The sequence below is a fragment of the Elgaria multicarinata genome, chromosome 17 (genome assembly GCF_023053635.1).
Source record: "Elgaria multicarinata webbii isolate HBS135686 ecotype San Diego chromosome 17, rElgMul1.1.pri, whole genome shotgun sequence".
In the NCBI taxonomy this organism is placed as follows: Eukaryota; Metazoa; Chordata; class Lepidosauria; order Squamata; family Anguidae; genus Elgaria; species Elgaria multicarinata.
Genome location: NC_086187.1, coordinates 19,364,680 through 19,377,859, shown reverse-complemented (window position 1 = coordinate 19,377,859; position 13,180 = coordinate 19,364,680). Strand labels below are relative to the sequence as shown.

The window sequence follows — 13,180 nt, the reverse complement described above, 5'->3', positions numbered from 1 at the left end:
AGGCCTTCCGGAGTGCAGCAGAGGTTTCTGATGAAGAGGTACTGGCTATTTTCTTAGGGGTAGCAGTCAGTGCCTTATTCAGGCTCCTCTCGGCCAGAGGATACAGTCCTGGCATTGTCCTCTGGCTCCGAGGATGAGTCCCTGGCAGAACCTCCATCTCCTCAGCCTCACTGAAGTTTCAGGTTACAAAATCAGGTGAGGGTCCCTGAACAATCCAGTCTGTTCCTCCAGGAGCAGTGAATCTGACCACACTACAGGTTTGTCAGCCTACATAAGGCTTCAATTGGCTTCAGCTCCCTGCTGAGACAACATCCTCCTATTGTTCTAGTAGGAGAGAGTTCTAACCAGCAGGAACCACTTGGAGCTATCCAAGGTCCTACTTTTTCTGTCTTCTTGCCTTGCTCTTGCTGCCAGCTTCCCCTGCAAGCCTCAAGGGACCCCAGCATGGGACATTATGAGAATCGGACATCTAAACCTCACCTGCCCATTCCCTACATACAGATATTTACACTTACCTTCCGGAGGATCCCTTGTTGTTGCGCTGGTGACAAATCAGACACGTGTTGAGCTGGTGTGCCTCTTGTAATCTGAGTGAGTTCTTTGGGGTTCATATTATGGAATGAGTGAGTGCTAATCCCAGTTACCAAAGCACCCATTTGGCTAATATTATGAAACCATAAAACCTACATGAAGAGCAAAGGAAATGCACATCAGCAGATTAATTATATCATTGTGTGAGGGGAAAAAAGCCAAAAAGCAAGAGGTGGAACCAGGAATATGTCCAAAAGGATTTATTATTGCCTACACATTTCGGACTATATAGAATCCTTTATCAGGGCAATTCATATAACAATATAAACTCACTTCTCTCCTGAGCAACAGACACATAGGACAGTGTTGCTCAGGAGAGAAGTGAGTTTATATTGTTATATTAATTGCTCCGATGAAGGACTCTGTATAGTCCGAAATGCGTAGGCAATAATAAATCCTTTTGGACGTACACCTGGTTCCACCACTTGCTTTTTGGCTTTCTCTCTCTCTCTCTCTCTCACATTATCTGGGGTTTCCTTTCTCTTTCAGCTAATTATATCATTGCCCAGGAATTTGGATGGTATGCATGGCTTCTACATAACATCTTCAAGTGTGTTTCTGCATATCTTATGTAGAAGGCTTGTGGGCCATTTGTACTCAATTAGTTTGTGTTAATGCAGGATATAAAGCCGAAGAGAGCCATTGTCAATATGTATTCTAGCCAATATCGCTATTTATGTTCTCATTACAGATGTCAGAAAAGCAAACCAACGTTTGTAGTATCACATGTGAAAATGCCTCAATTCCACTCTTTAGAGTTTGTAAGCTATAGTTGTAGGAGTCATTCCTGATTGCATAGCTATTTGTGTGTGTGTGTTCCAGGTTTTGGAGGAATTACAGATGTTCAAACCTGAGGGTGTCACTCAAAAGCCTGTGTTGATTTAATTTTATTGCTCAAAATAATATCCTGTCTGTCCTCCAAAGAGCTCAATGCAGTAGAGCTACAGGGATATACTTTTATATCCTCAGGTTAGGCTGAGAGAGGATGAATAGCCCATGGTGAGTTTCATGACTGATTGGGGATTTGAACCTGTATCTTCCTGGTCTAAGTCCAATACACCAGAGCCGGACAGAAAGTAGATGTCCACATGTTCTGGACTTCAACTCCCAGCATTCCTTCCATTGGCCATGCTGACAAGGGCTTTTGGGAGTTGGTCCAAAACATCTGGAGATCTACCTTCTGCCCACCTCTGCAATATGCCCCACTGCCTCACATTTCACAACTTTGGTTGATCTTAATAATGATATCGTTTTACTGTGAACTGTATTCCAATGGCCCAACCCAGAAATCCTGTTTTTTATTCCCTTTATGACAACCCTCCCCCACAAAAGTACCTTTTCATACATCAGATATTTGCTGGATAAAATCATGGTTTGGCTTTTGGCCCATCCAGAGACTTGGTTTAATGTTTGGATTGCCGTCTGCACAGCCTCGGGGGAGAGAGATTCCAGCTGGATGGTTGTCAGGCCTACTACTGCATCCGAGAGTGAGCCAAGGGTGTCATTCAAAGTCTGGTTTTGCATGGCAACATCAAGAAGCTGAGATTTGAGCTGAAACCATTAATTAAAAAAGCATTTTGAACAGATGCTGACATTAGTGTAGTGGTACATTTTGGAGTGCAATGGCTCATCATCTCTCTCTCTCTCTCTCTCTTTCACACACACACACACACACACACACACACACAGAGCAGTACACAGCATAATTTATTATCAGCATGATTGTAATGCTATGCATTGTTCCCCAGGACTAAGCTCCATTGAACTCAATGGTCCTTGCTTCTGACTGCATAGGTTCAATTTTTAAAATAAGGAGCTTAACAAAGGATGTTCCAATCTTCTTTATCTTTTAATTTGAAATGAAATGGTCTTGCAAAGATGTGTTCCCATTTAAACTGCTAGCATGGAACAGGAACCCCATCAAAGAAAGGGAAAGAAATATCCAGCGGGGCCTTAATTTTTCTCATTCTCTGATTTCCTCTATGCTAATTTGCCAAAATAATAGTAAAACTTGAAAGCCTGATTATCACCTCATTCACTAGCCTGTGCAAGGGGTGTTGCTAGTACTTAAAAGATCTATGACACGAGTTTGCATGTATATGTCTGTGTACACGTGTATGTGTGTGCAAATTTAGAATTTATTTAAATTTCACTGATGCTAGGAAAAATAACAGTGGCCAGATCTATATCTTGTGTCAAATCATTATGATCCAATCAGGGTAATGCTATATCCCTCTAGTGCATTTACGCATTGTAGGACACACAATGACATTTATTGTGGTCTTTTGGATAATAAAAAGCAGAAAATAACACTATGAAAATGGTACATGGAATGTGTAATATGCCCCAGTAGTTATCAGTGCACTTCAGTACCGCTATAAAGCAGTAGTGTAGATCTAGCCAGTGAAATAAAGAGTGCCTCTGAGCATATGCGGAATGCTGTTCTTCCACCCCTGAGCAATTACAACCTCCCTCTCCCCACACATTTAATAGCGATGAAATATATCCCACACCAATTAAAGTCTCAGCCTTCCTTTTTTTAGAGTTTAAGGACTGACCCACACCTATTGCAAGAAAATGACGACCAAATCACATGCAATCCCTCCTCCTTTTCCCATCCTCCAGCAAGTCTTTATAAAAGCAAATGCTTAATTGTTCTTGTTCGGGTGTGAATGTTTATCCTGGTGCTCCAGCAGATGGTGTCATCGCTCTTGCTTGGGGAGGGGGAGTACCAGAGCTGCGCTCTTGCGTATTCAGCCCTCTGCAACACCCAGGGACAGCTGGTGCCCATTGGGACTGGTGGTGCAGAGAGTGAGGCAAGACCCTCAATATTTTAGTGCCAGAGGATGACAGGAGAAGATCGCGCCTGGCACTCAGAAGCTGCATGCATCTGGTTATGGAGGGATCTCTCTGCCTCAAGTGGATGGGGATCAGCCAGGGGCAGGACGGGGAGGACACTCCCCCATTCATCCCAAATATAGACCCACCTCTGACTGCAGCCCCATATGCTAAAACAAGGTCTGTTTTCAGAGGTCAGCCCTTCTTTGCTCCTCTGTTCGGTATTTTCTAAACAGACGTTCTCACCTGATGTCGACACTTTGCAGAAACTCACCTTTCTGAAAGGCCCGAATGGAAGCCCATCACCTCTGATGCCCTCCTGCAAGATGAAAGCAATGTGACGGTGCCCGCAAGAACCAACTCTATACCCACCTTTCGAACGTCAGCCTGGAAACCTCTCAGCTGGTTACATTTAATCATTTGATGAAGTAAAATTCGGGCCACATTGGCATCCATCTCTTCCAGGTCATCATAAAAACAAACCAGCAGGCCTAATCTGTGTGAGAGAATGAAGATGTTAGTTGCCTACCTTCCCCCATGAATATCACTCCTGTTATGGAATGCCCTCCCTGGAGAAGTGGACTTGGCCCTCACATTGTTGATTTTTTTGTGACAATTACAAACATGCCTATTCATTTGAATGTTTGGGATGTAATCTGGCTGGTTTGAGACTGTGGGCTTTTCTACATGAGGCTTTTATCCTGTGATTGAGATTGGCTACTCACAGAAGTTTGCGGGTCCTTTATCTGATGTCGTCAACCTCCAGGCCCTCTCCTGTGCTATTTAAAATGGCAATATGAACATCTCCGTGCAATTACGGAGTTGCGCTACAACAGCAGCTGTACCACAGCTCATAGCAAATTATTTTGAGACAAGCTACAACATCTAAAGAGATCACATGTTACAGCTCTGCTGGGACTGTACCACACCAGAATGTAAGAGGGAGAATGGCCTGACTGAATGCTCCTTCTTAATAAAAAAAATCCCAGTCGTGTGACAATGTGGCACCCAGTCGTGTCAGACAGAGCAATTGTCCATGTCATTATCACAATCCTTGAAATATCTGGCCCGCCTGGAATTCCAATCTGGATAGATTCAAGCCTGCCTCTCCTGCTTCCCCCATGCCCAGCCTGCAAAAAGTTTCTCCAAAATACGACCTTGAAAAATGTAAACATGCCTATAGAGAGTTGACGTGTTTCTCATATCAAATCCTGATGCATTTATTCTTTCCAAGAAAGCTTGTGCAAGCTCTGGGGTGATATCATACACAGTATCAAGTTGCTTTGTTGCATTGTCGTAACTGATGAAAAAGCTCATCTGTTTAGCATAAAAAAAAAGTGGTGCATTATCAGGGACTAAATTTAACAAAGTGCATTAAATATCCATATTTGCTTCATTTCTAGTGTAATCTCACAACAGAAAGAACAATTTGACTGTGATATGAAGGTCAGCAAGACAGCTATTTTTTTCTGAATAATGATGTATTGACCCCATCCTGGAATAATTTATCAGCTACAACTTCCTGCATAGTTCAGAAAATAAAATATGGCTGCAGCATTCACCAGCGACACCAAGAAGGGTGTGTGTGTGTGTGTGAGAGTGTGTTCTAATTAATTTTTTAATATACATAAGGCAACATAAAACATGGGTAACAGACATTTAAAATTCTAACAATACTACCTAAATCACTTAATTTAGGTGGTAGAACTATGGTAGAACAACCCTGATGATTCTACTCTGACAATGCTGACATTTAGCTATGGATAAAGTAGTGATAGATGTCGTGAATTTCACAAGTCAACTTTCAGCTAGCTACCTTTCTTCCTGCCCATGCATACTGAGTATTTCAGAAGAGGGACCTGCAACAAAATGTTGTAGCATGGTGCATTCTTGTTCTTAGTTCCAGACGGCCATGACTATTTATACAATATTCCATTCCGTTCTCCCTTCCTTCCATGTTTTCCCCTTTGCCCTCTCAGTCTATGACTGCTGAGCGTGCTCAGTCCTCACTGGGCTGTTTTGGAAGTCTTTGCTCTGTTGTCCTGCTGCCCCCACAAATATTTTGTTGTACTTCTGCAAACCTTGGGGTTCCCCTGAACCTGCTATTACTTTTCTCTTGTTCATGGATGTACTATTTTGGCTACATATGAACTCCACCCATAAGAACATAAGAAGAGCCTTGCTGGATCAGACCAAGGGTCCATCTAGACCAGCACTGTTCCCAAAGTGGTCAACCAGCTGCCCACAGGAAATCCACTAGCCGGACATGAGTGAAATAGCATCCTTCTGCCCATGCCTCTGAAAGTGGACGTAGCCTAGAGCCATGAGGCCTAGTAGTCATTGACTGCCTTCTCCTCCAGGAAACTGGGTTTGGTTTTAGTACATAGCAGCGGTGGGGAACCTGTGGCCCTCCAGCTATGGTTGGACTTCACCTCCCATCAGCCCCAGCATACTTTCATTCATGGGCATTAAAAATAGTCAGTCCCCAAACTGGTTCTATAAATGATATCTAGGTATGTAGCCCAGAGTAGATATGGAGCCCTGAGCATCCTATCAACTCTACATTCTATATTCCATAATCCGTATTCAGACGCATACTTCCTTTTTACTTACTTCATCAGGGTTAATTTTCCTGATTTCTTCTAGTGGGAGATGAACCATATATCTTCCAAGAATCCACATGTTTTCTGCGCTGACCCATGAAGTAGAATTCTCCAGATCTGGGATGCCTCAAAAGAAAATACTCATAACCACACATGGGAACATAATCAGTGTCATAAGGGAGGAATCCTATGCATGTTTGGACAGAAAAGAATCCTACAACTCCCAGCATACCCCAGCGAACTGCCTAGAGAGTTTCAGCTACTGGGTGGTATAGAAATGCAGTCATGCTGTTGTATGCAGAGGTATCTCTCAGGAAACCATGTCCAGAATCCAGATATCCTTTGGGTGTCGTGTTTCCCGAACAGGTGATCTTCCAGCTCCTTCCAACTTTGTGATTATAAGGATGCGATCCGGCGACATCCGCGCCCGATGCGCGTAAGCCTCTGAACCCGGAGGCTTACGAGCGTCCAGTGCAGAGCGGGAGGAGCGGCAGACACAAACAACATCTTTACTTCACCTCCCATTCTGCATTTTAGCTAGATGGGCTAAATGCCCATCTAGCTGGAGCACTACAGAGGGGGAGGGAAGGAGACCGGAGAGGCCTGGGGATACAGCATAACCTGGCCCCTTCCCCCCCACACACACCGAGGTTGCTTTTGTGACCTTGGAGAGGCAGCTGACGCAGTTCTCTCAGCGCCAGCTGTGAAGGGGTGGGGAGCACTGATTCCTGGACCCGAGGTCGGACAACTGTCTCCGACCTCGGATTTGGGAATCCAAAATATCCTATTATTATTAATAATAATAAATGCAGTCCCAAACATACAGAGGATTGCATTCTTAATTGCAAGCCCCACTAATATTAGGAAATAATATTCAACTTACCACTGGTATTGTAGGATTTTTGTAAGATCCGCGTCATCCAGTCATATAGAGCCCGTTGCGCATTTGCTGTTATTCGGTCATACAGGTCTCTGAACACCGTTGATCTAAAAGACAAAAGCAGTGCGGTACAGCGGATAGATATACTGGCTACTGACATTTCGTTCAGTAGCAGAGGTCAGCCAAAATTCTTCGGAAACAACGAAAAAACAAGTAAAACCAAAAACCGTCTGGAGACCCAAAAGATTCCGTCGGTCCAGTTTTACATACAATGAAATCGATAGCAGTCGCCGTGAATTATTTAGAAGCGAGAAAGTGACTTACAGATTTCGAAAAGCACCTTCCTGAAGATCTTCCGGCAGTCGGGTTATGGTGTGAACTTGGAGATAAGCGATCGAAGAGGCCCGGAGGATTTGGCTTAATATGTCAACACATTCAGCAGTGTTCAACGTTAGAAAGCACTTCTCCAGAGTGATAAGGAACAGCGTTCTGTTTCCTCCCGGGCTCTGGAAAATTTTCTCTCTTATCCCAGCCAGATCGATAACAATATTCCCCAACTCCTGTACAAACAAACAAACAAATCCTAAATTTGTTTGCTTTTAACGGACCCCAGAACTGTTGTTTTTAAACGGATACCGTTGTTTTTATACTGTTGTTTTTATGTTTCTGATGGTTTTAAATTTTGTATACTTTTTAACGTTCACTGTTTTTAACGTTTGTAAACCGTCCAGAGAGCTTCAGCTAAGGGGCGGTATATAAATGCAATAAATAAATAAAGTAATGCGAATAAAGAAGAAGGTGGGAGAACACTCACGCTGGCATACTTAGAAATATGGAAAACGTAGGCAGAAGGGTAAGGAGAGTTAGTCTCGGGATTCCCTAAGTTGAATTGTATTGAATGGAATTTAAATGAAATCAAATTAACTAATCAATGTTAAATGTTTTTACCCAGGCTTGTATAAATTTGTATAATTTAGTAATTAAGTACATATATCTGAATTGACTCCAAATGTACATATGCGATACGTTAGTTGACCCGTGTAACCAGAATCACACAATAATAAAAACATTATCAAATAAATAAAATAAAATAGAAAGAGTCTAAATGTATCCATGGGTATCAGGCAAGACAAGTGGGAACTGCAACGAAGTGTTGCAGCGTCAAATGTTCTGACCAGCTAACCACTAAATCACCCTAGCTCTTGTTAGTACGTCGCATAGCATTCTACAGACAAGGGAATCTAGGCCAGTGTTGTTCCAGTTTGTCATATGCTACAACCAAAACCAACTTACCAAATGGTGCTGTCTGTTGCCAAAGAGATATTTCATTGCAGTTTGAAAATGGTGATGATTCATCTGTCGAAACTCTGACAGTAACACTTTGGGGTGGTATAAGAGGTTCTCCAAGTAATTCTTTATAGATACCTGCAAAACAGCGTAGAGTTCTTATCTCTCCTCTCTCATCTCACACTATTGCCCCGCTCGTGCTCTTCGCTCCTCTGATGCCATGTTTCTCACCTGCCCAAGGGTCTCTACTTCCCTTGCTCAGCTTCGTCCATTTTCTTCTGCTGCCCCTTACGCCTGGAATGCTCTTCCAGAACATTTGAGAACTACAAGTTCAATCGCAGCTTTTAAAGCTCAGCTAAAAACTTTTCTTTTTCCTAAAGCTTTTAAAACTTGATGTTGTGCGGACTTTATACTGCTAGTTTTACTCAACCCTGTGCCTGTTTGGTGCATTCTCTTCCCCTCCTTATTGTTTTATTATGATTTTATTAGAACGTAAGCCTATGCGGCAGGGTCTTGCTATTTACTGTTTTACTCTGTACAGCACCATGTACACTGATGGTGCTATATAAATAAATAAATAATAATAATAATAATAATAATAATAATAATAATAATAATAATAGTAACGTTATTTTAAATGTTCTTGTATGGTTCTTGGTGTTTTTACAAATTTATACATTGAAAACCTTTGTCTCAGGAAAGATAAGATCAGGGATGGGGCACCCGTGGCCCTCCTGATGCTGTTGGGACTCCAACTCCTATTATCCCCAGCTAGCATGGTCAATGGTCAGGGATGAAATGAGGTAGCCTTCCCCACCCTCATGCACTCCAGATTGGTTGCAACTGTAGAAAATCAGAAAACAACAGTTCGCGTGACTGGAATCAAAATGCGATCTATTTTGACTCCCTAAGAAGCTGAACTGGATGATTTGAGGAGTGCTTGCCATAATAATAATAATAATAATAATAATAATAATAATAATAATAATATTTCTTACCCGCCTCTCCATTTTGATCGAGGCGGGGAACAACAGTAAGTATAAAATACATAAAATACTGATTTAAAACATAGTATACATTGTTAAAACATCCTAAAAAACATCCTAAAAGCATCCTAAAATTCCACTGGATAGGCCTCTTGCAACGTTGCAGAGGAGGTACATTCAAGATCCAGAGGTTGCACCAGAGAATTCTCTATGGTGTTGCAAAGGATCATGGGGCGCAACACTTGTGCCCTATAAGCACTGTTGCCTACACAAGTGTGTGCGCCTCGGCAATAGGACAATCCCTGACCCTATATCTTAATTATATACACCTCAAAACAACCGCCAGCAAGCTTAATGGTTTTTCATTCCCTAATGTTTATTTTTTAATTCTCCCCACCCCTAATAGTACTGAGATATTTCAGTAGGAAAGGATTAGATCTATACAAACCTGTAAGTTGCTATAAGTCATTACAATATTCTGAGCATGGAAATACGCCATGATTTTGTTAAGCAGATCTGTTGTCCACATATTTGTGCTGTAAAGAGAGAGAGAGAGAGAGAGAAAAATTCAATAATTTACACTGAAATGGTAAAGCATCTACAACTAGTACATGATCATACTAATGCAACAATGTGGTTTTCATGATCTACCAGGTTTTACACATTAAAGATTTATTAAAAACTTAGATGTGAGCTTGTTTTGGATAGTGTCTATGACATCTTATTGTGCCCTCTTCCATATTCATCCAAAGGTACTAGGCTCACAATGACTCCTCCTCATAATATGCCCAGATTGGGCTAGTTCAGATGTTACTCTAAACCATACTTTAGCTTTATGCCCATCGGAGTTCAGTATGGACACATTGTGTTGAACTGATTAGTCAAAGAATATCCTGCTAATTGTTCTCTTAGCATATGCCTTGCTCTGCCTGGGAAGCCCACTATAATTAAAGATGCTTCAAAGGTTTGCAGAATGCAAGCTAAAGGGCCTTCATCCATAAGTCTGTGTTAGAGTTGAGCATCTTATAGGATGCATCCATACACCTTACCAATGAGTGGGTGGAGGGGGGGGCAGTATTTGCATTCCAGATTTCTCAGGGAACTTACTCAGAACGGTTTCTCCTACTCATCTATTTATGCTTGATGTGTTGCAATTATTGAAATTTGGACAAAACTGAAAGTGGGTAGTGGTGCTTATTCAGAACAAATTGTCCCATGAACCTTGGGGCCAACAGTTGTATTAGGAGAGGAAATAAGTATGGGCATGTTCAGAAGACACCTTAAACCCTGCTGGTTAAGGCTTTGGTTAAGCAACAGGATTTAAGGTGTTGCGCGTGTTTTGCTAAACCCTGCTCACTCACTAACCCTAGTCGGACCGTCTACAGCAGTGTTAGCAGCTCTATCCATGGCTTAAAATGTTATGTGTGACAGCACGGTTTGCGGTTACTGCTAACCCCCAGAGAACCACAGTTTCGCTAATCACAGAGCCTGAAGTGTCATCTGAACAGGCCCTATTTATCTTAAAATATTTTAAATAATCTTATGACCGTGAGGCTAATCTCCACTCCAGTTCTATCACCCTCTAAATCTAACGCATGCCAAAGAACACTAAATCGATATTACCTTTGGAAATGAAGCATATCAAGGAAAGCTAAACAAGAAAGACATACCAAAAAGTTAATATGCTTCCTTCTATAATATCAAGAGGATTTCAAGAACATGAACACAAAATTACTCTACCATTACCATTTAGATACTTTCCAGCTATGACTTCTTCCTAAAGCAAAGCAAACGAGAATAAATGCATACAACAACTATATTTATGCAGAGATTATGGAACGTTGCTAAAATGATCAAAGACTATAAAAATACTGACCACAATTTTCTGTAGCTCTGGAGGCAGATCTGGGGGGAAACATCCCATTAAAAAAAAACTTGCTTTATAAACACAGAAAATAAGACATCACAAATAACTTAAATTATATATACAGCCCCTAGACAAAAATTTCTCGATTACATTCTTTGTTCTCTTTCTGACCCATCTTCCCTTGAGCAAATCTGTATATTGCTGGCTGGCAATAATGTATTTATTACTGATCTGGTTGCAAAATTCCCCTTAGCTGCAAGTAAGTTGAGAGTTAGGCACCAAGACTCCCAACAAGTTTCATAATGGAGAGCTGTAGATTTCGTCCTTGTATATGTACTGATCTAGGCCTAAGCTAGACCTACCTGTTATCCCGCGACGGAGGAGGGAAGATCTCACGTTGTGTTTAACGCGAGATCCCTCTTCCGTTTACACTCGACATGTGACAACCTCAGAAGGAGAGGCGTTGCGCCTGCCATTTAAAAAAAAATTCTTAAAGGACCAGCAGTGCACGAACACTTGCGTGCAAAAGGTAAGTCCTTTTTTAAATTTAACTTACTTTCCCTGCTCCCCCCACCCTACCCACGATGGGCGCAGCACTTTTGAGGAGCACTGCGTCCTGTGCGCGGCTCTCGGCTCCTCACGAGGAACCGCATTGAGCCGGGTCAACCCGCGACAACCGGCCACACATTCCGCGGTCCTGGGCTCAGCCTGGGACTGCGGAAAAACTGGGGCCAAAGGGGAGGGCTATATCCCGGCGCAAGGGAGGGATCATCCCTCCCTGATCCCAGGATCCCCCCTGTGCGTCATGTGGACGCACAGGGACGATCCTGGGGTTCGCCCCAGGATAAAGCCCCGTCTAGCTATGGTCTTAGTTCCCCACTCGCGAGTTCTTAATGTATGTCAATGTGATTTTTATATTTATAATCCATTTGTGTTCATTATTTTTATTTTACTTTAAATTATCCATTTTTAACTTATTTATTTTAGCTTATCTTTTTACTTGTTTTTATTATGTCAAATTGTGATGGCTTATCGCTTTTAGCAATAAAGATTGCATTCATTCCATGTTTAAATTAACATGGTTCAGTCTGCATGTAACTTCAAATGATGCTGATGTGAAGGGATCACAATCCCAGGCCCAGACAATATGGCAAGCCCTCATGAAAGTCAAATATACTCCTGTCATAATGTCAATGATCTTGGTAGAGAATCCTGTCATAACATCAATTATTTTCTTCAGATGGAATCTGATACTTAAATTTCTTACTGTGTAATCCAATACTAATCTACCCAGAATTAAGTCATTAAAATATTGAGTTCAGTAAGCTTACTTCCAGGTAAGTGGGTATAATATTAAAGTGTTAAACACTACCAAATTCCACTTTGATGTCTATAGCTTTCTTAACACACCAGTTATTTTTGACATACAAAGGATTTCATCTTACCTTGACTAGTGTTCCGGTGACTCTCAGCCTCCGAGTGATTCATTAACATCAACAAGAAAAATATCCTCAGGATTGGGAACATTTCTCCCATTGCTTTCTGGAAAGAGAACAAGAAAGAACTTCCATGACTGTTGGGAATGAATTACATTTGCCATTTACTTGGCTGGATGCCACTACTCAGAATTTGTCTTGTGTGCGTTTTAACTTGTAGTAAATTTAAGACCTGATACTATCGTTTTGCTGCCTGATATTAAAACATGTTAATTACAGTGATTGGATTCTCTCGGCCTTTTCGGTCGATTGCCTCATTATGTTAAATTGGCTTTTTCAAAGCTATTTTGTATTTGACTGAGGCTAGAAATTGGTGTTTAGTTTGGGGGATTATTTAATGGCTATTTCCAGTTGAGTCTTTTATCACACCATCTCTCTGCTTCATTCATGGAATTTTGCAGGTCAGACGTCATTTTCTTCTTCTTGTAACCCTCCTGTGTTTTTCCCACAGCGTCTTTTGTCTTTTTTTGCTTACCACAGATAATCTGTCTAAGAGAAAAAGGTGGGATAGGTGAAAAATGACCTATTTGGGAGTGCTAGGAACTCTAAGTTTTCAAGGTTTTTTTTTAATGCTTTTAATCCATTTTTCTTGGGAGACAGAGGCCCAAAATCTAGTAATGGTGGTGGACTTA

At 41.6% G+C, this 13,180-nt stretch overlaps 1 protein-coding gene across 1 annotated transcript in view; it reads right to left on the bottom strand.

The window, feature by feature from the left end:
* The window catches only part of OTOA (otoancorin), a 42,593-nt gene extending 30,002 nt beyond the window's left edge, over positions 1-12,591 (bottom strand). The window contains exons 1-13 of the mRNA XM_063143116.1: positions 12,498-12,591; positions 11,062-11,090; positions 10,932-10,962; positions 10,809-10,836; positions 9,634-9,721; positions 8,206-8,337; positions 7,237-7,472; positions 6,916-7,019; positions 6,043-6,149; positions 4,607-4,746; positions 3,802-3,925; positions 1,927-2,142; positions 516-683 (exon numbers count right to left, since the gene is read on the bottom strand). Of these exons, the coding sequence (XP_062999186.1) occupies positions 516-683; positions 1,927-2,142; positions 3,802-3,925; positions 4,607-4,746; positions 6,043-6,149; positions 6,916-7,019; positions 7,237-7,472; positions 8,206-8,337; positions 9,634-9,721; positions 10,809-10,836; positions 10,932-10,962; positions 11,062-11,090; positions 12,498-12,588 (1,494 nt within the window). The 5' untranslated portion in view covers positions 12,589-12,591. The remainder of the gene's footprint in view (positions 1-515; positions 684-1,926; positions 2,143-3,801; positions 3,926-4,606; positions 4,747-6,042; positions 6,150-6,915; positions 7,020-7,236; positions 7,473-8,205; positions 8,338-9,633; positions 9,722-10,808; positions 10,837-10,931; positions 10,963-11,061; positions 11,091-12,497) is intronic.
* Positions 12,592-13,180: the final 589 nt, after the last annotated feature.